A 27,663-nucleotide genomic window follows, 5' to 3' on the forward strand; every position below is an offset into this window, starting at 1 on the left:
AGCACTTTGTTAATAACTGGTTATAATGTTATCTGTATTGTGATGATTTTAAATGATTTTAAATATGTTTTATATTGGCATATGCCTCTTGTAAGCCGCCCTGAGCCCGCGTAGCGGGGAGGGCGGGGTATAAATTGAATAAAATAAAATAATAATAAATAAATAATACTATTATACTAGAGTTTAGAAAGGGATTCCATGGCCGGCATGAAGTGGGAAACAATATCAAACTACCAAGAGACTGACACAAAGTGACCTTCTTAGGTTTACTGTATACTGATTCTTAAGTTCCTCATTGTTTATGATGAGACCATGGGCTTTTAGCAGGAAATATGGGGTAAAGAAGCATCCCCATTAGTTGGCAGAATTCGTATTTACCATGCACCAATCACTAAAGGGAGACTTATCCATGGTAGCTAAGTCGCTAATGCAGAGTCATGCTGTATCGAGCATGGGGGGAACCTAGCAATGATTAATAGGAGCACTGCTGAAGAGGTATCCACTTTGACCTGGTCTTAAAATGGATGTGTGTGATAGTCATAAATATTCAGTGCTTTTGCTGGAATTAGCTGACCTAACCCATGAAGGATATCAACGGGAGATTTTCACTTTCCACGCTGCTCAGAAATACAGTGTAAGCCCCATGGAGAAACAAATCAATGGAATGGCTCCAAATGTATGTCTGCATCATCTAATGTGGTACTTTTAGTTGGTTTTCAACGGTGTAGGAATTTGGGTTAGTTCAAAGACCTAGGGTGGGGAGAGGAGGAGAGTTTATTACTCTGCTATCTCAGTTGCAATAGAAATGTCGTTCTTTGTATTAATCTGATTTGTTAAGAAGGAAACCTTGCAGCCTGTGATCCATCAAAGAAGCCAAAGCTCACATTAGTTATAATTACTTTTGGCTAGGTTCCTATTGCTCAGAGCCCTCTCAGGGATTTTACAGTGGTGCTGATGCTGCCAGTTCAGCTACCTAGCAGTTATAGGTACAGTTATCAAACTTACAGCCCTGATAAGCTTAGGTGCTTGAATTTATTGCTGGGACACAAAAAAGACAGTATAAGGCCAATCGGAAACTTGCTTCTTATATTGAACACAGGGCTTAGCCCCATATTCTCCACAATTGCTACCATGAAGTAGATAGCGAGTCATGGATCTGAATGTTCATTTGATCTATGGAACTGCGGTACTCAAGTCTGATTAAAAGTCAAATTTTAACATTCAGGGGTTTTGAAAATGCAAAGTGAAAATGCTAAAACTGTAAAATTAAAAAATATTAGTTCACTAAACATGTAGTTTTTGGCACCATGCAACACTGACATTGAAAATACAGAAACAATGCTGTATTTTTCAGAAAATGCTGAATTTAGTTTTACTTTTCATTGGATCTATCTGAAATGTTCTGCCTCAGTAACACTGCAATTGAAGTCAAAGTTCAATTATTTTTGCCTTATGTGAGATATTTTAGGCTGATGGTACATGATAAAGTAAAGGACTACACCATTTATAACATAACCTACAACTTCTCACCCAGAAGACAACAGTGAGGGGACAACTGCAGTCCTTATTACACGTACAGAGAAAAATCCTCTGAAGTCACAGTTCCGCTTCCTAATACAGAAAGCTAACACTGATGTAATAACCCAGAGTTTAATATGAATGTAGTTCTGCTTACTCCATAAGGGCATTTCCATTCATTTCTCCCTGCAGTGACAGTAGTGTAGATAGAAGAGGTCAAAAGAGTTAGTACTGTATTAAAGAGATAATTCTGTTGTGGAAGTTTAGAGCTACTGTCATTATTTTGGCCTGATGATATCTATGTTCCATATGCTGATCCTGTTAGGTGAACTAAAGCAATAGGCATGGAGGCTGTTCCTTCCTCCAGTTCAGACTATCAATCAAGCACAAACACAAAATGTGATTATTTTGGAGATACCTGTGTCAAATTGCCTCTGTTAAGTCCAGCAAGATTAACTCGAATGCATAAGAGGCAATGTTTCCCAGAGAGGGCGTTGATATCCCTCTTTTTGTAAAGTGGGTGTTCCATGGGGAAACATGCAGAGGTGTAGATGGAGTGTCAAATTTTTCATCCATGCTGTTTCATCCCCATAATCTCTGTTTCAATTTTACTTCTCCCTAATGAACTAAATCTGCAGATCTTTTGTGCCATTTCCTCATACTATCTTTTTCTCCAAAATGTAGACATTTTTCAATGTTACTTGTGGACTAAAAAGTCATTATACTTCATTCCTTTGTAAGAGAGCAGTTCTCTTACAAAGGAATTTCAAAGGGAACTTAGAAAGAGAGACTGCTGAATTGCAACTGATAATGAAGCTCAAGACAAAGTATTCACCTGGACTTAATCAAGACCTAGGCTTCCTGTCTCATTACCAATGCCAATTTCTCCATGCCTACTACCCCTCTGCATATCACCTAATCCAATCACACCTGCTATTGTCATTTGCCTGCTAGTATTATTCGGCTTCTGAAATCACTCTGCTTCTCAAAATATAGACAATATTCTAGCTGTACCTGAAGAAGTGAGCAGTGACTCACAAAAGCTCATACCTTACCACAAGTTTTGTTAGTCTTTAAGGTGCTACTGGACTCTTGCTCTTTTCTACTACTACAGACAAACATAGCTACTCATCTTTTTTGGGGGGGTGAGTATTTTTGTGTGTGTGTGCATGTGTGTGTGTATATATGCTTCCCCTATTGGGGCTAGGATGTTTCAGAGAGGTGGCTTTAATATTACCTGCTTCTGCATCCTGGTCCTGGTATTCCTTGGCAGTCTCCTTCCAAGTATTTGCCAAGGTCGGCCCTGCTTAGGTTCCAAGATCTGGTAAGATTGGGCTTGCCTGGGCTGTCCGTGTCAGGGCAGGGCTACTCATCTTGAGCTATCTTCATAAGGCTTTGAACTCGTGGGCACTCTATGAAATTGCTGAGTGGTCAAGTTATAACAGATAAAAGGAAGTACTTCTTCACCCAAAGAGTGATTAACACATGGAATTCACTGCCACAGGAGGTGGTGATGGCTACAAGCATGGACAGCTTCAAGAGGGAATTAGATAAGCATATGGAGCAGCGGTCCCTTTGTGGCTATTAGACACAAGGTATAGATAGGAACTCCAGGGCAAGTGATGCTCTGTATTCTTGGTGCTTGGGGGTGACATGATCGAGGGGTGACATGATCGAGGTTTATAAGATTATGCATGGGAAAGAGCAGGTAGAGAAAGAGGTACTTTTCTCCCTTTCTCACAATACAAGAACTCGTGGGCACTCCATGAAACTGCAGAGCGGTCGGGTTAGAACGGATAAAAGGAAGTACTTCTTCACCCAAAGAGTGATTAACACATGGAATTCACTGCCAAGGAAGTGGTGGCGGCTACAAGCATGGACGGCTTCAAAAGGGAATTAGATAAGCATATGGAGCAGAGGTCCATCAGTGGCTATTAGCCACAAGGTATAGATAGGGGCTCTGGAGCAAGTGATGCTTTGTCTTCTTGGTGCTTGGGGGGGGTCAATAGTGTGAGGGCTCCTAGAGTCCTGGCCCCACAGCTGGACCTCCTGATGGCACCTGGTATTTTTGGCCACTGTGTGACAGAGTGTTGGACTGGATGGGACATTGGCCTGATCCAACATTGGCTTCTCTTATGTTCTTATGTTCTTATCACACATGTGCTAGGAATTCTAGGCTTCCTAGGCACAAACAAGGACACAATTTTGATCAGAACTGTGGCAGACATGGAGAAGGGGCTTTAACTTTCCCTTAGAACCATTTCCCCATCCTGAAATAGCCCAGGGGAGCCACCATTTGCTCTATTGTGTGTTATGATAGCTATATGTAAGTCTTCCAGTGAAGCAAATGGTGTCTTCCAGGCTGTTTCAGACTAGGAAAATGGTGTGGTGGAGAGGAAGATCTTTCTCCATATGCACCACAGTCCTAATCCAAATCAGGATGCTGTGGACCCAAGAAAGTTGGAACTCCCAGGATTGGAGCTGAGAACAAGCAGCTTGAAATGCCAAAGGAAGTGAGCATGGCTCAGACACTGCAGGAACCCCCCCCCCTTCCCTTGAGGTCCTAGGCTGATGAAAAAATGGTGTTGAGAAGGAGGATTATGCTTGTGGGGTACTTCCCAAAGGACCATCTCAGCAGCACAGGGCATATACCTCCCCTCCCCTGCAGCTGAATCAGTCTGGGAAGGGATTGGCCTTGGGAACAGCAGTACTACCAATAGAAATACTACAATGGAAAGGAACCTGAACTGCTTCATTCCAGTGTTCTGGTAGTTAAGCATCTTATAGGGGGTTAGCAGCAAGTTGGTCAGGGACCAGGAAACAGAACAAAAGCGTCATATGGTCAGAATAAATGGCTCAGGAAAAGAAAGTGAAACAAGGAACAGAGTGTGACCACTACTCCAGATCCTCTTCCATAACCTAGCCAGTCAGGGTCTGAAAATGGTAAGAATTCAACCAAGCTTGTAGAGTCAAATTTAATAGATTCGCAGCCAGAGGTGCCCGCAAACCAACAGATTGTAGCACTCTAGTATAGAAAAGAGAAGCAAGAGGCAACATTTTCCCCAGGATATTATTTTCCCATGAAAAATGTTCCATTTCAAAAGATTCATTGTTTTATAAGTGAAATATACTGGGTTCAGACACGTTGAGTGATCAGCTCATAGTTTATTAGTGATTTCAGCTAACTCTAAGACAACCTCAGCAGGACCGCAGCCCTGCTTAAATGTGCACCCAACACCACACCCACACCCAGTGATAGGCTATTTACACTCCCACTCTGGCTTAATTGGTTCCATCCAGGATCCTGGCAACACTTGGCCAAGGTCCTAGGTAGCAATCCAGCTCAGTACATAACAATAAGATTAATAACTATGAATGGGTGCCAACATTAAGACAAGTTTGGCAGCTTCAACGTTGTTATTAATGTTTTTCAGGTGATTATCCCTGAGTTGTGTAAGAGGATTCATGTATGTTTTATTATTTGTAAACAGGAGGTGTGATCGGGGGGACCACAAATACATATAACAGTCCAGCAAAAAAAAAATGAAGTCATGAATTCATGCGATGGGCTGTGCAGGTCAAATGAAAAACAAAGCTAAAATTCTTCTATGTTTCCTCTCAAACGGTGGAAAAATATTGGAATCACCAGCTTGATATGGAACTCACAAATGATGCTATAGAGAACAACAGTGAAACTGAGGTGCCCCATAGTGCAATCCAAATCAGATTTATACCCTTCTGAGTGGACATCTGCATTCACTGCTTAGTTCTTTGGGTATGCTAAAATTAGTGTATCAACAGTTTTCAGTGCTACTGGCTTTTTTCTTAAGTGTAACCAATATAAGAGGAGTATAGGCTATATTGTCTTTAAGTGTTAACAAGTATTATTCCAATAAAATAATTTTTACATAATGGCTTGAAATTGTTTAAATATAACATTTATGCTTCAGTTCAAGTATCTTTGGAAATTGGTATATAAAATTAACATGGGTTACTTTAAAACTTTTATGTACTACATATAAGTCAAAATACATATGCTAAATCAGATCACACAATATTGAGGGCACTGGAAAATTTGCAGATTTATATTTTTCTGGGAAACCCACAGTACAGAGTGGCACAAGGCATGATCTTATTCAGTGAAGCAGGGACAAGGACCCCAGGATGAAAACAAAAACAAAACCACCCTAACCTTAAGAAGCAATTTGTCTTCAAGCAAAAATAAATCCTGGAAGAATAGGTCCTTTTGTGGGTCCCTCTGCAATGTACTGCCTTCCAATGGTTTCCAGGTGTGCAAAATTACTTCTCATTCTCTAGAAACCCATGTTCTAGAGTTCACACCTAGAATGCAAAGCAGTGCAGTGACAAAACAAGCAAATAAAGAAAATATATTATGGCTTTATTATTAATATTATGGCGGGAGACAAAATGTAAACCTAAAATAGGATGAAAGGCGATAGAAAAAAAAGAGGGAGAAAAATCAATTGTAGGAATGTTCAGAGTAAAGTCTTTCACATTCAAAGCTGAATTTGATGTATAAAGTGTTCAGGTATCCAGCAAGAGAAATTACAGGCAAGGTCTGCAGCTCAGCTTGTTGCCACAAAAGTGCACTACAGGGGACTTTATTCATAGTGACTGTGTTCTGTTCCAGTGGCTGCAGGTCCCATATCATGGAGGTAAATATCTTGCATTCCCACTACCAAAACAGAACCTGATTCTGCTACACCTCCACAGGGGTTCTCTGCCTCAAGTCTGAAAACATGGGGTCTGCTCTGTTCTCCAGCATAGCATAATCAGGCATTTATTCCACCAGCGCAATCTGATTACTGTCCCACAAGAAGGAAGAATAAACAGAAAAAAATAACTCAAGAGTTGAAGAGAAGGTACATCTCCAAACAGGGACTGGGAAAAATGTGATAGTAGTCAAAGCTCAATCAAACTTTCTTTCTTTGGTAGGTTCTTTTAGGGTTGAACTCTAATTGGTCATTATAGAATAATCAACCATTAGCATTTCAGGCTGATGTGGCATTCTTTGGTCCATCATTTGCTAAGCCTGGCCTTGGCTTAAGGGGGATCTAACACAGTTTTAAGAATTTTAAAAATTATCCTTTTTCAAGAGTCTATTAAAAAAACAAAAATTAAAGTGGGTGAAATAAGACAAATCTCTATCACATGCACCTCCAACCATATCCTTACTGAGATTTAATGAATTGGGGGCTTTCAAGTGACAGGAAAACTTTGTTCAGTATCAGTGGCAAAGCTTCAGTTGAGCATGAATTAAACAAGATCCAGGGAATGGTCTCTTAGGATAACATCTGAGAATGCTGAAGAGCGTGGTGGTGGATACAGAAGCATTTGAGAGCAACAAAAGGATCATGGAACAGAAACAAAAACAACATGATGATCCTTGGACTTATGTCCACTGCTGCCATCAAACAGCGTGAGCATTAGTACAAATTTAGAGTCCTGTGGCACCTTTAAGACCAACGAAGGTTTATTCAAGGCATGAGCTTTTGTGTGCATACATACCTTTTCAAAATACACTAGAATGGAAGTTAGATAGGGTTGCCAAGTCAGCAACTTACCGCAGCGGGGGACTCCTGGCCAGCATCTGGAGTGCGCGCGCCGCATCCACATCACCCGGAAGTGACGCGGGTACGCCAGGCATGCTGGGGGTGGGGCCAGGATCATCCGAGGGAAAACCATAGAGTTTTCCCTCAGATGACCGTGGCCCCTCCCCCAGCATGCCCGGCGTACCCGTGTCACTTTCGGGTGACGTGCACGTGGGGGTGGAGTTCCCCCCGGGGCTTGATCCACCGGCGGCGGGGAACAGGCCTTGGGGCGGGGGTTTCCCTGCCCCCCGGAGGGACTTGGCAAGCCTAAAGTTAGAGTTCAAACTTATAGACAGGCTGAACAGCAAATTTACATGTAACATGATGAAGATTTTTTAAGTTATGCAAAAACAAATCTAAATAACAAGCTAAGGTTATAAGGTCAGCAGTTGTTTTGATTTAATGGGGGGGGGGGAAGAAAGGACACCAAAGCAATAAATACGTCAAAATAGGGGATAAGTTTGTAAAGGCATTTTTTCTAATTGTGGGGAGTAAATTGAGACTCACCATTAATCTTCTCTCAGGTGTGGAGGTAACTTAACAACATTAAAAAATGGGTGTAGTGGTATGTCAGCAAAAATCCCAATATTCCTTGCATTACATTCAATATTCTTTTCTGAAAAAGAAATACACTAAAATACAGAGGATGTATAGCCCTTCTTGCTGAGAACACATGTGTGAGTACTGAATGAGTTAGCATATGTAGTGAAATAAGAAACAAATATCCCTGTTGAGTCCCAAACAAATCCTCACCCACAATGATGCAACATCTAATTTGAACGTGGACACTGGGACCAGAGCTTGCAATAAACCCAGATGCCAACTTTGCTGCCACATACACCCAGGCAACACAATTACTGGACCTAACAATATCAACTTACACCATCAGAGGCTCATTTACTTGTTCATCTTCTAACATTGTATATGCCATTAAATGCCAACAATGCCCTTCAGTTCTCTACATAGGACAAACAGGACAAATCGTATGCCAGAGGATAAATGGACACAAATCTGACATCAGGGATCGCAAGACTGAGAAACTTGTAGGAAAATACTTCAACCTTCCAGGACATTCAGTGAATGACTTCAGAGTAGCTGTTTTATTACAAAGGAACTTCAGGAACAGAATGGAAAAGGAAATTGCTGAATTACAAGTTATTACAACACCTGGAACAAAAACCTCCCCAGGACTCAGTCTGCATGTGGCTGCATATGGAGAAGTGGGGAATCAAACCCAGTTCTCCAGATTACAGTCCGCCACTCTTAACCACTACACAAAACTGGCTCCATGAGCACATCCTAATTGCAGAGAGAACAGGCCTCCAGAGTCCTGGATTGAGACCCTTCAAGCCTTACAGGGCTGCTTCAAGGTAAGCCATGAAAAAATGGAATTATCACACAATGGCTTTTCATAGAATCATAAAATGTTAGAGTTGGAAGGGACCTTGCAGGTCATCTAGTCCAACCCCCTGCACTCTGCAGGAGCATAGCTGAAAGATAGCCCTACATACCTGCAACATACCTGAAAGATGGTCGTCCAGCCTCCGCTTGAAAATGTCCAGCGAAGGAGCATCCACCACCTCCCAAGGCAGACTATTCCACTGCTCAACCACTCTTATAGTTAGGAAGTTTCACCTGATATTTAGCCAGTAACGACTCCCTTGTAATTTCCACCCATTAGATCTAGTCTTGCAATCTGGAGCAAGAGAGAATAGATCTGCTCCATCTTCTACATGACAGCCCTTCAAATACTTGAAGACTGCAATCATGTCCTCTCTAAGCCTTCTCTTTCCCAGGCTAAACATACCCAACTCTTTCAGCCTTTCCTCATAAAACTTGGATTCCAACCATCTCACTATCCTGGTTGCCCTTTTCTGGACACACTCTAGCTTGTCAACATCCTTCCTAAAATGTGGTGCCCAAAACTGGACACAGTACTCCAGGTGAGGCCTGACCATAGCAGAATAGAGCGGAACTACCACCTCCTTTGATCTGGACACAATGCTTCTGTTAATGCATCCTAAGATTGCATTAGCTTTCTTCACAGCCACATCGCACTGCAGGCTCATGTTAACTTGTGATCAATCAGAACACCTAGATCCCTTTCACATGTGCTGCTGTCAAGCCAAGTCCCTCCCATTCTATATCTATGCCTTTGATTTTTTTGTACCTAAGTATAGGACTTTTCATTTATCTCTACTGAAATTCATTTTATTTGTCTCAGCCCACTGTTCCAGCCTATCTAGATCATTTTGAATCCTGACTCTGTCTTCTTCAGAATTAGCAATCCCACCTAACTTCTTGTCATCTGCAAATTTGATAAGCATCCCCTCTATGTCTTCCTCCAGGTCATTTATAAAAACATTGAACAACACCGGCCTTAGGATCGAGCCCTGCGGCACTCCACTCGAGACTTCCCTCCACGTAGACACAGAGCCATTTATGAGCACTCATTGGGTATGATTTTTCAACCAACCATGAATCCATCAAATGGGTGCACCATCCAGCCCACACTTCACCAGCTTATCCTCAAGGATATCATGAGAAACTTTGTCGAATGCTTTACTAAAATCTAGATACACTATGTCCACAGCCTTGCCAGAGTCAACCATTTTGGTAACTCTGTCAAAAAAGGAGATAAGGTTGGTCTGGCATGACTTATTCTTGATAAACCCATGCTGGCTACTACGAATTAACTCATTCCGTTCAAGGTGCTCACAGACAGAGCATTTAATAATCTGCTCTAGAATTTCCCCAGGTATTGATTCATTACTTACACTGCATTACTTACATTACATATTCATTACTTACATTGCATTTAATTTTTCTCCATTTGACATTATTAGACAGTTTCAACTTTAATAACTGTTTCTGTGCAAGGCAGTCATTCTTCTCAATCATGTACATAAGACTCAAAAGTAAGCTGCCCCACAGAAAAGAGAGTGCTAATACCCACTCTTCACACAAGTCTTCTGCAGTAGCTTGCTCTGACCTTCTTTATTGCTCTCACACTGCGGAAAGACAACTCAAGAGCAGCAAGCCTGTTTTATATGGGACAAGTAACAAACCCCACTCTGTGCAAGATGTAGTGTGGCAATTATGAGCTAAAGTTAGAAACTCAAGCACAACACCAGGAATCTCCCCTCTTGTCAGACACATTGAAACTGATTCATGGAGCAACGTTCTAGAAGTGCTTCATATCTCAAAAGTGCTGTGCAAACACTCTAACTAATGTAATCAGCAATAACAGTATTAATATCTATGTTTACAGCATTTCCCATGACAGTAATACATTTCCCCAGATAATCTATGGCTGCGGTCACACGCAACATTAGCCACGCAAGAGATACGGAAGACAAGCGGAGTTTCCGGTCGCGATCTCACCAGCACATCTGGGAAGCGTAGCGCTTCCGTGGCACAACTGAGGCTTCCTGCCGAAAAAGCGCAGCAAAAAACTAGTACCTTGGAGGTACTAGTTTCCAGAAACTGCGGGGCAAGGGCGGGCGTCTGATCGCGTTTCCGGTGGTATCCGGCGCCCGCCCATGTCCCCTTGCGGAAAAGGGTTTTTTTTTCCCGACGTCTCCGTGGATGCGCACACGCACCCAACGGAGCATGCGCATTCGTAGTGTACACAAAAAAAGAAAACCAGTTCGCCGCGCCGCGCGCTTCTTCATTGCGCGCAGGCGTGTGTTGTGATCGGCACCTCTCCCTTGCCATGGAACCTCCACAGTACCTCCACAGAACCTCCACAGTAGGTCTGATCGCTTTACTGCATGTTATTTTGCCCCGGGGCAAACAGCCACACTTCTCCTCTGCAGTTTCCTGCCCGTGTGGCAGGGGCCTTGGTCTGTTTTTGAAAAAGGACTTAAGAGTGCAGCTTGACTATAGCAGGTGCATCTGTACCCTTTTGCACATTCCTGGCAGACGCTGTAGATCCCCATCAGTCACCTTTATCTTCTGCCATCAGTTACCTTCGGAAGCATCATGGGAGCTATCAGAAGAGTCTGTGCCATTACTGTCAGGTGTTGGGACTGAAATCTTCTCCCAAATGGCTCACTTTGGGAGGTGCTGCCACATCAGCCTGCCCAGCTGCTTCTGGGGAAAATACTGCTGGCTGGAAGCAGTGCTGAACCCAGCAAGGGCATTGCACCACACAGCAGAATGAAGGCAAAACCATTTAATTTGGTTTCCAAATATTCCCAGCAAATTTCAATTAGAAATGTTTTCTTTCAGGAGTAAGAACAGAAAATTTAAGTTAAGAGAGTAGTATATCGATGGAAATAGAACTTGGTCTTCTCTTGCTTACTCCAGGGTGAAATCTGAATATGCTACTCATTAGTTTTACTACTACTGGATTTACTACCATTCAGATATCCTACACATAGGGCCAAGCTACATGAGATGCTAGGGAACTTTAACCGTATCCCCAGCTGTCTAATTTAGCTTCTAAAAACAGATGGGGGGATATAGATTAGGGCTGTGGTGCTGGGGAAGGGTAACTCTTCCTCTTCAGAGCATTTGCATGATTGAAAATGGTCCCCTTCTGGCCATCGGAGCCTAAAAAAGGCACCTTCTTTCCTCCTAAATGGAGCTTTAAACACCCCAGTCATGCTGCCGTGACACGCTAAGGGCATGAGAGTTAACTATCCTTACCCAGTACTCAGGTCCCATTTCAGATTTTCCAAGCTGCTCTTTGCAGCTAAACTACATGTCTGAGGATATGATCATAGAACATGCACCCCCCCCCCACCAGTGTCACATGTAGCTTACCACAAGAAGAGTTGCTGTTTTTACATTTATCTAGCCTGGATGCTTAGACAGGGAGCAGGTTTTCTCTGAGCAGTAAATCTGAATTATTCTAACTGGCATCCAGCTGGTTACTAGAGAAAGAATGCTGTGTAAGGCAGATGCTTGGCATGGCCCAGAATGGTTATCCATATGTTTTTGTCATAGTCCAGCATCTTTGCTTCTAGTAGCTCACAAACAAGTTACCATCCAATATCACGTCAAATACGATCAAAAATTGGTGGCAACTAGATGTACTTTGTACTGAATAGAAGTTGACAACAGAAGGAAACTAGTCAGGATAATTCCCTCCACCTCCCTTCCCCAGGAAAATCAAGCAAAGACTTTGTTGGAAATTCACAAATTAGACCAGGACCGATACATAATCTCATAAGGAAAAAGAAAAACTATATGCCCTCAAGAGGTATACAGATATGAAAAATGTGTGGCCAGGACAGATCTATTGGATAAAGAAGGGCTGCAATTATCAAGAAATCTTTAAAAATTCCCTTCTCCCCAAAGGCCACTCCTGCCTTTATGAAGAATTTACTTTAGCTGTCAAACAAATGAAAGAAATTTTACAGCACAGATTTCCCTCTGACTTCTCTGATTTCCATTGCATTACCCTCCCCCACACACTTGCTAATCAAAGCACTGTGTTGGATGGATTGTTGCATTCTCATAATGAACCAGATCATCTGGAATGACTTCCAAGAAATAAACTCCCTACCTGCCAGGTCAACTGTGCCATTGTAAAAGAGCTTTGGGCTTCCTGGACTCCCGGCTTCCCTTTCATGACCACGCCTTTCGACTGACAGGTTGCCTACATCTGGGCTTCTGTCTCGATGTGTCCTCTCTTCATTAACTGGAACACACAAAAAAGCAGCCTGGTTTACGATTGTGCTGTGATGGTGGATTGCTGGTCTGGCAGACCTAGGAGGACAACAGCTGGTGGCTGATCAGACTGGGCCAAAAGTTTGCAGCCATAACGCGTGATGGTGTAAAAAAGGCAGGGCAGGCTGGAATCCACTGTCGCTGTGGGATTCAAAACAAATGGAGGGAGAATGCATACTGAAGACGCTGACAAGGTGAAGGGACATAATTGCTAACAGAAAAATTGCAGTGGATGCTGCTCAATTCTCTAGTTCCAGCACTTATGTTTCGCTTTTAAAATGCCAGTGTGCAATTCCATTTTCAATCACAATTTAACAGCTACACATAATTTAAAAAACCCCCACAAACCTCCAATCATGGAAGCTGAAATTCAACAATATTGGCATTTGGCATTAGGACACAAAAATGCACCAACAAATGGAACTCATTAGGAATAAAGGACAGATCTACAGATGGCATCTACCGAATGGAGTGGCTTGCATTAGAGATACAGTAACTTCACATCAAAGGGGGAACTGACTAAAGGAAAAGTTAACAAAAAGCAAAAATTTCAGTGAAAGGAGGAGGAGGGATTGGATTTATACCCCGCCCTTCCTTTGGAGTCTCAGAGCGGCTTACAAACTCCTTTCCCTTCCCCTCCCCACAACAGACACCCTGTGAGGTAGGTGGGGCTGAGAGAGCTCTGACACAAACTGCTCTTTTTCAAGGACAGCTCTTATCAGAATTACGGCTTGCCCAAGGTCCAACCGGGGGGGGGGGAATACCAATCAGGTGAAAACAAAGTTGAGAACAACTGTGGCCAGTCTTGCTCAGTTGGGCCTGCCTTTCTAGGGACAGTTTTGCAAACTACATGGAAGTGATAAAAGGAGGTGGAGGCTGTATCAAGCTGGGCATTGGAACACCCTAGACTAGTAGTCCTGGGCGATTTCAGTGTCCATGCTGATGATGCGACCTGCACTCAGGCAACAGACCTAGTGTCATCCACGGTGGCGCTGAGACTCTCCCAATATGTATTGCGCTCCACTCACTGGGCCAGGCACATGCTTGATCTGATCTCTGCAGCGGGGGTTTCAGTGGACCGGATTACTGCCTTGTCAGTACCATGGTTGGACCACCATGCCCTGAGGGCCCATCTGAATGTCTCACCCTGAACCTGTTTAGGCGGGGAGTGTATTTTAGCTTGCCCGTGGAGCCAAATGGATCCTATGCAGCTCCAGATGGCTCTGCAGGATCCGATGCCCCCCTGGCAGGTTATGAGATGAGCTTGTAGGAGACTGGCACAGCTGACTCTCTGCAGCTATCAATGAGATTGCTCCCAGGAGCCTTCTGTGCCCCCACTCTAGGCTCGCTCCTTGGTTCACCCAGAAGTTGCGGCTTATGAAGCGAGGGCTGAGACGGCTAGAGAGACAGTGGCGGCGTGCTTGCAATGAAGCTACAAGAGCATCTTATAGGATGTTTATGCGATCATATGAGATGGTGGTCAAAGCTACGAAGAGAGAGTATTATGCAGCTACAATTGTGTCTGCAAGCTCACGCCCATCCCAATTATTTAGAACAATTCGGTCTACAATTGTTCTGCCACAGGGCAGACCAAATGCTTGGGAACTGGACATAGGCTGTGAGGCTTTTGCGAGCCATTTTGCAGACAAAGTCCTGTCACTCCGCCACGATCTCCCCATCACAGTTGATAGAGTGAGTGAACACGAGGCTCCATGCTTGTCTTCGAGTCAGGTTATGGATTATTTCAGTCCGCTCAGCCTAGAGGAAGTTGATAAATTGCTTCTAGCTGTACGTCCTACCTCATGCTGCCTTGATCCGTGCTCACCATGGCTAATTAAAGCTGGCCATGATGGGTTTCGAGGCACCCTAAGGGAAATCATCAACAAGTCCTTCACAGAGGGACAGTTCCCTGGGGTGCTCAAGGAAGCAGTGGTCCATCCTCTCCTGAAAAAGCCGTCTCTGGATCTGGCCAAATTGGCTAACTACTGGGCAGTTTCCAATTTGCCCTGTTTGGGCAAAATAATAGGGAGGGTGGTGGCAAGTCAGCTACAGAGCTTTTTGGATGATGCTTCCATCTTAGATCCCTTCCAATCTGGTTTTCGCCTGGGACATGGGACGGAGACAGCACTGGTCGCCCTCATGGATGACCTCCAGAGGCATCTGGATTAGGGTGGATCAGCAGTACTGTTGCTGTTGAACCTGTCAGCAGCGTTCGACACAGTCAACCATCAGTCACTGATCCACTGCCTTGCTGACATAGGAGTCCAGGGGCTTGCCTTGCAATGGCTTGTCTCCTTTCTCCAAGGTCATGGACAAAGGGTGGCACTAGGGGGACAGCTGTCCAGAAGGCATCCACTGGATTGTGGAGTGCCTCAAGGGGCAGTGCTTTTCCCGATGCTATTCAACATCTATATGTGCCCCCTTGCCCAGATTGCCTGGCAGTTTGGGCTGGGATGTCACCAGTATGTGGATGACACCCAGCTCTACCTGTTGTTGGACAGCCACTCTGACTCCAGACCAGACTGAAAGATCTGGATCAGGCATTACATGTTGTGACTGGTTGGCTTAGACTGAGCCAACTGAAGTTGAATCCGATGAAGACGGAGGTCCTGTGCCTGAGTCAGGGTGGTCTGGGGGTAGGGATCCCACTTCCAACCTTCAATGGGGTGCCCTTGGTGCCAGTGCCAGAGGTTAGGAGTTGGGGAGTGCTCTTGGATACCTCCTTAACAATGGAGGCCCAGGTAGCAGCCACTGCCAAGTCAGCCTTTTACCATCTTTGGCTGATTAGGCAGTTGGTTCCCTTCCTCGACCAAAACGACTTGGCAACAGTGATCCAGGTGATGGTAACCTCAAGATTAAACTACGACAATACTCTCTACATGGGGCTGCCCTTGTCACAAATCTGGAAACTGTAGCTAGTGCAAAATGCTGTGGCTAGGCTTTTGATGGGCCTCCCCATGCGGGAGCACATTCAACCTGTGCTGAAGGTATTGCACTGGCTGCTGATAGCATACCGAATTCGCTTCAAGGTGCTGGTTCTTACCTTTAAAGCCCTATATGGCCAAGATCTGACATACCTGAGGGACTGTCTTTCCCCCCTATATGTACCCCAGAAAGCACTATGGTCAGGGTCTCAAAACCAACTGGCCCTCCAAGGTCCCAAGGATGCCAGGCTGGCTACAACCAGGGCCAGGGCCTTCTCAGTGGTGGCTCCGCACTGGTGAAATGAGCTCCCAGAAGAGATCAGGGCCCTGTAGGACCTCTTACAGTTCCACAGGGCCTGTAAGATGGAGTTTGTCCACCAGGCCTTCAACTAAGGAGCTGCCACCACTACCACCACCAACAACTGGCCCTTGGTTTTGCCATCCACAGCCTGTGCCTGCTGATTATATCAGGGAATGATCAATGAGCTGAACACCTAGTTAGATCTTTGAATGCATTCATATGGCACTGCCATCGTTAAGCAATTAAATAGACACTGCTAGCACTTTATGATATTGAATTGTTTTATAATTGAACAGTTTTTAGATGATTTTATGAAAAAAATTAACTGTTACTTATGCATTTACTTTTATGTAAGCCACCCTGAGCCTGCCTCAGTGGGGAGGGCAAGATATAAATTGATTGATTGAATGAATGAATAAACATGAGTTGCACTTCATTTTTCACATCTTTGGTGTAACAGACAAAGAAGGAAATCCACTGCAAGAAGATGCATGGGAGATCAATGCAGGGGCAGCCAACTGCAGGATAAAAAGCTAATCACAGGGAACTCACTTGTTAAGTAACAGTCCAGGCTGAGAGAGACATTATCAACAGCAATGATGGCTTCTGATCCAGCTTTCCAGGAAGTTACAATCTGAAGCCAAAACCTGTAAAGAATAATAGAGAAGTCATTACATCGTGTTTGCTGGGCAGAGGATACACAAGGGTTGTTCAAACTTCCTATACATTTTGGTTCTGGATACATCCAGACCAGTCTTACAGTGAAGGAGAATATATGTCGAATCTTAATTAGTATCAGGCATCTTGGTACTTATAATTACTTCATCTTTTACAGAGGACAAAGAGACAAGTTGCTTCCCCAAAGAGCTTACAGTATAAAACGTGACAGAAAGGAAACAAAAAAGGAAATGAAGGGAAGTGGAGACATGCATTCATTTCAGCTACGTGTGCTTAGAGATTGCTTCAGTAAAAAATTGGGACTACATGGTTATGTCAAAGGCTCCAAAGAAAAGGTGACTTATGAGGATGTAACTGAAGGGAGTGAGAGAGAAATCATGCAGAGGTTCTGACAGGCAGTTCCAAGCACAAGGACAACATGGGAGAAAGAGCAAGGACATGTGAGAGAGCAGGAGAAATTTGCAAAGTTGAGGGTGATGAAGCTGGGATTGGGATATATTAAGGGGGGGAAACAGGACTTTAAAGGTAAGGGTTCAAATGCAAGAGTGAAGAATTTGTGCTGGTTCTAAGAATGGACAGAATGCCAGTGCAGTGATTTTAACAAAGGGCATGACATAGTATGAGAATAATAAGAATTATTTTTAACAGCAGAGAGCTGAGTAAAGGTGAGGTGGTCAAGATGCAACCAAGGAAGAGATTGTAGTAGTCTAAGTAAAAGATGACTAGGGTGTGAATCAGTTTTCACCAAAGCAGTGGCGAGGAAGAGCCATATTTTTTGTGTCATACAGGACATATCATGGCAAGAAGCAGAATATGGGGAAGGAAAGAGAGAAGAGCCAAAGCCAAAACTTTGCTCCTGCTTATTAGAGTGCACAGTGAAATAATCAATGAATGTATAGAATACACAAGGAAAGGAAATCTTGGTAGGGAAGACGAAAAGTTCAGTCTTGGATGTATTGATTTTTAGACAACAATGAAACATATAAGCTGAAATATCAGACAGGCAAATAGAGATGCAGAATTGGATGGAGGAAGAAAGCTCAGAGGCAGACAGGTAGAGGTGGATGTCATCAGCATGTAGATGATACGGAAAGCCAGAAGACTTGATGAGTTCATCCAGGGAGAGAACAGAAGATGGCTAAGGACAGGTCCCTGGAGGACCACGGGGGGGGGGGAACCAAAGGAAGATTGATTACATGGGTAGGAAGGGAATTGGCTAACAACAGAGCTGCAAAAAACTGAAGTGTGAAAGGTGTCAAGGAGTCGAGAATGATCAATTATATAAAAAGCAGCAGAGAGGTTAGGGTAGATGAAAACAAGTAGAGCTCTATGGTTTTGGCAATGAGGAGGTTATCAGTAATTTTAACGAGGGCATGGAATAAAGAGGATAATAAATTGCAGGAGGCTGAGAGAAGAACCAGACAAAAGAAAGTTGAGAGCATGATTCAGCAGTATGCTGTAACATTTTGGAGGCAAAGGACAGAAGGGACATTAGATGGCAGTTGAAGAAAATGGGTCAAGGATGGCTTTTGAGCAATGGGGGAACACAGGCATGTCTGCATGCAGTAGGAAGGAGGCAGAGCAGAAGGGTAACAATGACTATATTTTGCAGAAGTTAATGGCAGACCATATATGATAAGATTAATGGGACCTGTGGAGAAGTCAACAGGATAGTCCTCATAAAGTGAGACAGGGAGGAAAAAAAGAGGGAAAGACTGAAGAAGGTGTGGGAAAGAAAACTGGAAGAAAATGGTGAGTGAGGGAGAAATATAAGATGGATAGTTTCCATTTTATCATTGAAAAAGATAAGAAAATCTTGAATAGACTGTGAGGTAGTGGTGTGGGAGGCATTAGTTGAGCATCAAAGATGAAGATGTACCAAGGAATTCTAGAGCTAGTGAGGATCAGGTAAATGTAGTACTGTTGTTTAGCTAATCAGCCATGTCTTCCAGAGACTGCATCAAACTGTGAACAGAGATAATGTGAAATGTTTCACATCTAGGGAGGAGAAGGACAAATAGTCCATTGAGAGATTGGGGCAAATGAGACAAGGGTTAATGACACAGATGAGTTGAAGGCTGAAAGTTCAATGTCTAGGACTGAACAGAAGAGACGACAATGGTTCTTCCAAAAAAGCCACTGAGTCAACAGATCATTGGTCATAGAAGGAGCAAGAGGCAGATCATGAAGAAGGTGGATTGTGTGCAGTGTTGGAAAAAATACAATGCTGGAAAGACAGAGAATATTCCTCAGCTGAGAGGTGAGAGCCAAAGCAGTAATTGATAAAGACAAAATCAAAAGAGCACCCAGGGCGGTACATGTGGGAGTCAGTCCAAAGGCCATGACAGAAATAGGTCCTTCGTTAGGGAAAGGAGATGGAAAAACATATGTTCTCCTTTCTTTTGATGTTTTGGCACACTTGCAGCTTTCTCAGTATAAAGAAGGCAAGATTCCAGTGCCAGGTTCTTGCAGCCAAACCTATGTTACTCACAGTCCAAATTAATAGAAGTTACTTAAATGTAAGTCTACTTGTAATCAGTGGCATTTACTCCCATTTCATAGGATTGCCACTGAATGGTTTCTGAAAACAAGAAGACTTTTTTTTACAATAGAAGAAACTGGATGGAAAATTGAACACTGTTCTGTTTTATGGTCTTCAGCAAACCTTTCATGACTTGTTTTGCCAGTAAAACAAGAGAGACTCCAGCAGATAAATTGTCAGTTACTTTTTGTATCAAAATTAATTTGTAACATTGATATCCAGAAATATAGCATAATCTGTCTACCACCTAGTTGTGCTTCAACACTTAATTGATTAATCAGATGAATAATGTAGAAAGCTTTTGATTGATTAAAATGTGCCCTTGATTAATTGAGCAGCAGGTTTTAAAAAAAAACAGTACAGTTTTAAAATACCCACAACCCACAAGTAATGGGCACAATCCAAGAAGGGTCATTATCCCTTTTAATTTATACCAGAGGGAATGCTCGTCCTAATAGACTGCCTACTGTGATATACCTATGCATTATGTAAAGACCAAAGTATTCTTTCTTCATAATTTGGACATATACAATTTCATGCAGATTACATATATAAATATATTAATTTATTAAATCTGATGCAATTAATCACTTTTTTTAGTCAGGTGACAGCCCTTAGCCTGGCACTGAGGTTTTAAGACGGATTGTTTCCAAAACCAAGAAAAATGCATAAAACCCCTTGAAAACACCATACATTAGTGACAGATCATTTTTTCATAACTTTGCATATATCTAATACCCTACTGCTTGTCCATGGGGTCGCGAAGAGTCGGACTCAACTGTGCGACTGAACAACAACAACTGCTTCTATACCATTTTTAGGGACTTTTTTCTTTTTTCATTGTATGATCATAGCCAATCAGCAAAAGTCTTTATCAAGGAACCTGCTTGCTGTCCCATTCCGAAACAAGGTAGGGCTTTTTCAGATGGATGTGCAGTCTCCATAGAAGCTTGCCTGACACCAAATTTGTACACTTAGGCACAGGCAGAGATGTTCTTGTACTGTCAAGACTTTTATGTCCCCTCTCCCTCTATACTAGGAATTGTTAGCTGTCCCATTCATATAATCATTGTTTTTAAACTGGGTGGGGAATTCTGTTGTAATTTCTATTTTTATTTTTACTGGTTAAATTACAGTTATTTTTTAAAAAATACTGTCATCTGGCTCAAAGATATAGAGAGGCAGAATACAAATATTTTAATTAAATCCATTTAAATAAATTTAACGAGCAATGACATCTTGGGTGACATAGTCTATTGGGATCTGCCTTCATGACAATTTCCCCTAAACCTCCCAAACAAAGCCCTCACTCTGCGTGAAACTCCTGTCATGCTACACTCCAAAAGAAGTTTCATTTCAGTGAACGATCCATGGCAAGACTCACACTGATCCAGATCTAGCTGCACTGATCCTCGCAAACTGCCCTCACACGCCTATTGGAATCAGCCTCTCTCCCATATTCTGCCCATATTACACTATGCTGAACTGGATCGAGGTAGAAACATCATCCTTCTTGCTTCATAATCAAACACTCATACCCTTTCACAAAGGAGTGAAAAAACAGGGAGGCATCATTCATGGGATGCAAAAATGTCCATGAAATATGCCCCTCCCCCCAACCACTTACAGACCTAAACTTCAGAACATTTTATACTGACTTTCAGCTACTTTTTAAAGCAGTCACCTCTCCTTTTATCCACAAAACATACACAATTTTTATACCTGTAATACGTCCTCATATTAAAATTCACTGCCGTTTATTTCGGTTCCAGTCCATTGACCATAGTACACAAATCAAACATCATAATGTCATACAACATAAGCAAAACATCCTCTTGCACAGACTTGACCCTTTTAAATTGCACTTAATTGTAGTAGTAGATAAGAATTTTGCCACTGATAATATAATCTTTTCATTTGTACCAAGAAGCAAAGGTGAAACCACAAATTCTGATGCTCTCCCAGAAAGTTTAGAAATCCAGGACATCAGCAAATTAAATTGAGATCCAGAATAAAGACTGCAAGATGGTAATGCATGCAAAACAGACTCTGTATCATTACTCTTACAAAAAAATACTCTTTCAGGTGGAGGAATTTGCTTGTATCTGCTCACCAACAAAACTGATAGTAGGGCTAGATTAAAAACCTTTCATCTTGTTAACAAAGGCCCCGGTCACACGGGAGGTTTTGGCCATGGAGAGGGACGGATCGGGGGTGTAGCAAATGGGCGTGAGCACACCGCAACATCTGGGAATCGGCTCGCACCCGTCCCCAATCCGTTCCTTCAGGCCAATAACACGCTGTAAAAAAAAAAAAAACAGAAGAGGAGGACTTACCGGGTACACCGCAGCGATCGCCGGTGCGCCCATCTTCTGGAGCAATCCAGGCTCCCGGCCGAACTGTGCATGCTCACACATGCACAGTTCAGCTGCCTCGGTCTCCCATAAGTGTTTTCCCCTAGGCATCTGATCGTGCTGGGGAGGAGCTGCGCGGCGGCTCAGGGGATCTATGTGATCCCGCCGCCCTGTGTTTCTTTTGGTGCGGCTTTAAAAAGCCGCCCTTTGGCCGTACTTCCCCCCCCCCCCCGTGTGGCAGGGGCCTAAAAACCTAAAGGGATAGTTTAAAAAGTAGATACTTCGCTTGACAATTTATTTGCTAAAGGCCATGGAGAACATGGACTTCTATCTGTTGCTGACTCTAAACTATGAGAACTGATGTCATCAATTATCTGCACTATATCAAAAATTAGTTTTAGATACCCAATTGATTTGAGCTGCTAGATAGAATAACCCAAACCAACAATTTAAAAAATAATCATTAGTACATGTAATCAATAATTTATTGTGGATTTTCCCCAAATAGAATCCTCAAGGTCACATTAACATTGTAATGATAGTCTAGGACACATTTCCATAACACAACATAGGTCTTGTATCCAGGGGTCATTTCATAGAAAAAGAGCTAGGGGAATTCATTAGCATAACTTATTAGCATATGCCACACCCCCTGAAATCACCAGAAGTGTGTCATAAGGCCACACCCCCTGAATGCGCTCGCCTGCTTCGGGAGAGGGGATCAAAGTGTAATACAAGCCTCCTCCGAGACTTGATCACACCAATCTCAACTCTCTCTTGGGTCTTGATGCCTGCCAGTCATTCCCCCTGCCTGGGGGAAGCCGCGTTGGACCAAAATACAGTCCAAACTGCTGTAAGGAACACCCGTCCACCCTGAGCACTTACAGGGTGCGTCAAATCGCCATTTTACCCCGACCGGAAGCAGGGGGCGGGGTTTCGTCGTGTGCCCCGCCCCTCACCCGGGGGAACGGCGTTCTCCCACGATTCCCCGAATCGACCCCTGCTTGTATCACTGACCAGTTAAAAAAAGAAACATATGCCAAATGTTACTGAAATTCTAACCAATTTTTTTTACTAATTCTCAAACCAATTTGGTATAACTAAAAGCTGCAACAAGTTCAAAAAATGTTTCAGTAACTTGCTTCAGGTGATTCTAAACTGTATATCATTTGTAGATTCCTCCAACCTCTTCTGCACTCATCCATCTTCCCTGTCACTGCAAGACTTATAAGAAGTCACAAGCACATTGGGTTGAAGAGGGCAGGAAGAAAAGCATAACAGTCCTGAAAAATGATAAATGGAGACAAGCCAAAGGAAAGTTGGCCATCCAAATTGCCTGGTAAATGCAATGGGTTAATGCCTCTCTCCAATTCCCATCAAACTGATGGACTAGTCTCATTAATTCCAGTCGAGTGGTTGAGATGTAGCAGATTGCACAATTTGTATTTAGCAGATTTCTTCTGTGGTCAATTAGGGGGGAAATCCTGTTGCTTTCTCTCCAGGACAGAGGGGAAAAAAGGTTCTTTTTCTATTCTTGCTTTAGACTAAAAGAATTGAAAACTATACTACACTAAACTGCCGGAAAGAAAGCTGACAGGGATAGATTTGTCCATCTGGTTTCAAAAGGAACTCCAAATTCTCCTTGAATAGACTACTAGGACCTAATGCAACCTCATCTCTCCCCACGTCCAATCAGAATTACATCTAAAATGATCTCTGAGGACCAAGCATGCCTAGGTAAGCATCCAAATGCACACGCATAGGTTCTCTTTACCTCTGCAAAAACTTTCTCTCATATCTGGGGGCCTTCCTGAGCTCCATGAAGACCCACAAAGCAGAAGTGACCACAGCTGGAAGAAAATTTTGCTGTAAGTAGAAGCACTTTCTATTTGCACAGGAGTGTGTGGGTGGATCTGGCCCATAGTTGTCCCTATTTTTCAAATCTATTCTGTAAAGTCACTATGAATTTTAAAAAGCAAACTTTCAAATTCCACTTAAGCAGGAGGAGGAGGAGGAGGAGGAGAAGAGTTGGAGTTAAACCCTGCCTTTCACTACCCAAAGGAGTATCGGAGCGGTGTACAATCACCTTCCCTTCCTCTCCCTGCAACAGACACCTGTGAGGTAGGTGGGGCTGAGAAAGCTCTGAGAGAACTGTGACTGGCTCAAGGTCACCCAGCAAACTGCATGTGAAGAAGTGGGGAAACCAAACTTGGTTCTTCGGATTAGAATCTGCTGCTCTTAACCACTACAACAAGCTGGGTCTCAATGATTGTATTGGTAACTAGCTGCAATAGCTTTCACTTAACAGATGTATTGTGAAATATTTAATGAAAACAAAAAAGAGCTACCTATCATGTTTTATATATTTGTTTTCTATATTAAACTCTTTGGTTGTCATACTTCATGAATCAATCATGCTGGCCAGGCATTTTATCTGATTCATGTGGGCTCCTTCCATGGTTGCCTTTAGGACTTGCAAAAGTGATTGCTGAGGCCTCACGTGGATGTAGCATTTCGGTTTTTCATGTGCTGCATTTCCCACCCCATCCTTCACCAGTTCCCTTGAAAACCAATCTCCCCAATTTGCCACAGAGTTTTAAGTGATTTCTAGTGAGGTTCCCCTTATGGGACATGCCGAACGTATATGCTGTTGTCAACAACCATGTTTTAAATTCTTTCCTTCTCCTGCTGGTTGCTGGAATGCCAGCAAGCAAGACCTGCTGGGGGTTGGAGATCTCCTGACCCCAGTGGGCACATGCCAATCCTACTAGTACTTCATGCCCTTCTTGTGGGCTTCTTTGAGTATCTGGTTGGCCATTAGAGGAGACAGAATGATGGACAAATAGATCTTTGGTCTGATCCAGCAGGACTCTATTTTTAACTCTGTGAAATATTATCACTTAGGGCAACGGAAACTCCTTTTCCAGCAGGCAGTAGCATTCCAATGACTTACATTCATTTTCTTTAAGCAACCTGAAATGGATCTTTGAAACAGGAAAGATGTGCCCCAAAAACTGAGAGTTTATCACTGTGATCAGCAGTGTACTAACAGTGGTCCTGCCAGGATTTGCTTTCTTTCTAGGAAGTAAGGATATGACTTAGCTGATGGAAAACCAGAAATCCTCAAAATCCCCATTTGAACAACCTGCTAAATAACTGGGGAAAGTTTAATATTTAATCTTGAGACTGGCCTTGGGTGAGTTCTGGCAACAATTCAAGTATTTGAGAGCAAAGAACGAAGTGAAACAGTTAGTACTTATTTGTAGCATGTTCAGCATCACATCTCAAATTCCCCCAAGCACGAGGAGAGATTGCATCAGGAGGAACACTATTGCTCCATCTGTTCTTTAAAGAGCTTCACATCCCTGTGATTAATGTACTGATTTTTAACTAAAGTTGTTTTTAGGGCCCTACTAGATATGCTGCCAGGAAATTCATGAATGGATCTTCTACTTGTTTAGGTTGAAAAGCAGCCAATGGGAGCAGAAGCACTTGGATGAAGGCCATTGCAATGGATGTTATCACCTTCCCAGTGCCATTTTCATGATTGCAAATGCCTCGCTCATTGAGGGAAGTTACCTGTATGGGGCAAATGCAGGGATGCATATTCCCTGAAGGCAAGCACTGCAGATGGGGTGGGTGGGGAGAGGATACACCCCACCTCATCCCATGAAGCAGAGTGCCTTGAGGGCAGAGGATCAAATGTTTTGTTACAACTGTCTGTAAGGCAAGTGCTAGACAAGAGAGAAGTGCAGAGGCTATGCTAGGCTATGCCACCACCACCCCCATTGCAACGTGGGCTGAATCCATGTAAAACAGGGAAATATATGTATGCTCTGCACTCTCTGGAAGATACGCAGGTGATATCCTCTACCTCACACAAAGGATCAGAATGACAGCCCTGTGATGAAAGATCTGAGATCCCTTTTTCATGAAAGATCAAGTTTCTGAGATCTAGCAGTGTTATTAATTCCATGTAAAAACAACCTCAATTTTGTGTGCATGTTAAGTGCCATCAAGTCACTTCTGACTTATGATGACCCTATGAATTAATGTTCTCCAAAACATCCTACAAATTCCTCCTTCTAAAATAAGCCCAAACAGAGGAAAAGGTGAGCAATCTCCTCTTCATGTATAAAGAAAGGGTGGACGGTGTATCAACAAACAAAACAAAAGCAGTGCACAGGAGAGGGGGTGCCAAACCCTGCCCTCCATGTTAATTCTCTCAAGTGCTTGAAGCATTTTTTCCTCTTCTGGTACCAGATCCTGGCTGGAATAAGAATCCTTCATGTAATGGAGAACAGCAAGTGCAGGTACAGTGGGAGGCTGGTTTCAGCACCCCCCCCCCAACTGAACTTTATTTAAAAATAATGAGCTCCAATCGCAATTTGAGGATTTTGAGAAAGAAGGAAAAATTCACTCTCACTCTCCCATGACAGCAACCTAAGTGAGACTCTTAAGCATCTCTACAACAGGAAGACTTTCTCGTAGGTCACTAAAACCTGGCAAGAGGGATCATTGTGACAGATACAGTCCCAAAGAATTTTATTCTGACTGGGTAGGATGGAAAAAATGAAAGGAAGAAATGTGTTTCCCGCCTAAAACAATGAAAACAAATACAAATTAGAATAAATAATCTGAAGATATGTAATTCATAGAATTAAAACATTGGAAGGGGCTTAAGGACCAACCAGTCCAACCCCCTGCATCATGCAGGATGGCCTAACCTAAAGTTAGACAAAGAAATGCCCAATCGCCACTTAAACACTTTCAAGGAGGAAGAAACCATAGCACACCTGGGCAACCAATTCCACCACTGAACTGCCCTTAGTGTTAAAAAGTTTTTTTCCTAATGTCTCACTGATGTCTCCCCACCTGTAATTTAAACCCATTATTATAAGTCCTGTCCTTCACTACCAGATGAAATAGAGCCCTTGTTGTTGTGGAGTCACACAGTCGAGTCCAACATGCTACTGGGGAAGAGCAGAGGGCAAGTACAAGTAACCCCAGAAAGAGTGAAGCGGCTGGGCCAAAGACGAAAGGATGCTCAGCTATGGATGTGTCTGATGGTGAAAGGAAAGTCCGATGCTGCAAAGGACAATACTACATAGGAATCTGGAATGTGAGATCTGTGAATCAAGCTAAATTGGATGTGGTCAAAAATGAGATGGCAAGACTGAACATTGACATCTTGGGAATCAGTGAACTAAAGTGGACGGGAATGGACAAATTTAAATCAGAAGACCATTATATCTACTACTGTGGTGGGAAGGGCGGGATATAAATTGAACTAATAAAGAAATAAAGAATCCAGTAGAAAAAATGGTGTGGCCTTTATAGTCAACAAGACAGTGAGAAAGGCAGTAATGGGATACAATCTCAAGAATGACAAAATGATCTCGGTCTGAATCGACGGCAAACCATTCAACATCACAGTAATCCAAGTCTATGCCCCAGCCACTGACACAGAAGAGGCTGAAGTACACCAGTTCTATGAAGACCTACAACACCTCCTAGAACTAACACCAAAAAAAGATGTCATCAACATAGGGGGCTGGAGTGCCAAAGTAGGAAGTCAAAAGGTAACCAGAATAATGGACAAGTTTGGCCTTAGAGAGCAAAATGAAGCCAGGCAAAGGCTAACAGAGTTTTGTCAAGAGAACATGCTGGTCATAGTGAAACCCTCTTCCAACAACCTAAGAGGTGACTCTACACATGGACATCACCAGATGGGCAACACCAAAATCGATTGATTATATCATTTGTAGTCAAAGATGGAGAAGCTCTGTACAGTCAGTAAAAACAAGGAGCTAACTGTGGCTCAGATCATGAGCTACTCATTGCAAAATTCAGGCTTAAACTGAAGAAAGTTGGGAAAACCACTAGGCCATTCGGGTTTGACCTTGATCATATCCCTGATGAATATACAGTTGAGGGGAAGAATAGGTTTAAGGGACTAGATTTGATAGACAGAGTGCCTGAAGAACTATGGACAGAGGTTCATGACATTGTACAGGAGGCACAATCAAAAGAACATAAGATAAGCCAATGTTGG

The 27,663-nt window shown here is 43.0% G+C and overlaps 1 protein-coding gene across 1 annotated transcript in view; it reads right to left on the reverse strand.

Moving 5' to 3' along the window:
- The window catches only part of ALK (anaplastic lymphoma receptor tyrosine kinase), a gene marked incomplete at its 5' end in the record, with an annotated part of 125,632 nt that extends 108,951 nt beyond the window's left edge, over positions 1-16,681 (reverse strand). The window contains 2 exon segments of the mRNA XM_015414879.1: positions 12,646-12,780; positions 16,587-16,681. Coding sequence (XP_015270365.1) covers positions 12,646-12,780; positions 16,587-16,681 — 230 coding nt within the window.
- Between the last annotated feature and the right edge of the window lie 10,982 nt (positions 16,682-27,663).

Source organism: Gekko japonicus, unplaced genomic scaffold (genome assembly GCF_001447785.1).
Source record: "Gekko japonicus isolate JY-2015 unplaced genomic scaffold, Gekko_japonicus_V1.1 scaffold2476, whole genome shotgun sequence".
In the NCBI taxonomy this organism is placed as follows: Eukaryota; Metazoa; Chordata; class Lepidosauria; order Squamata; family Gekkonidae; genus Gekko; species Gekko japonicus.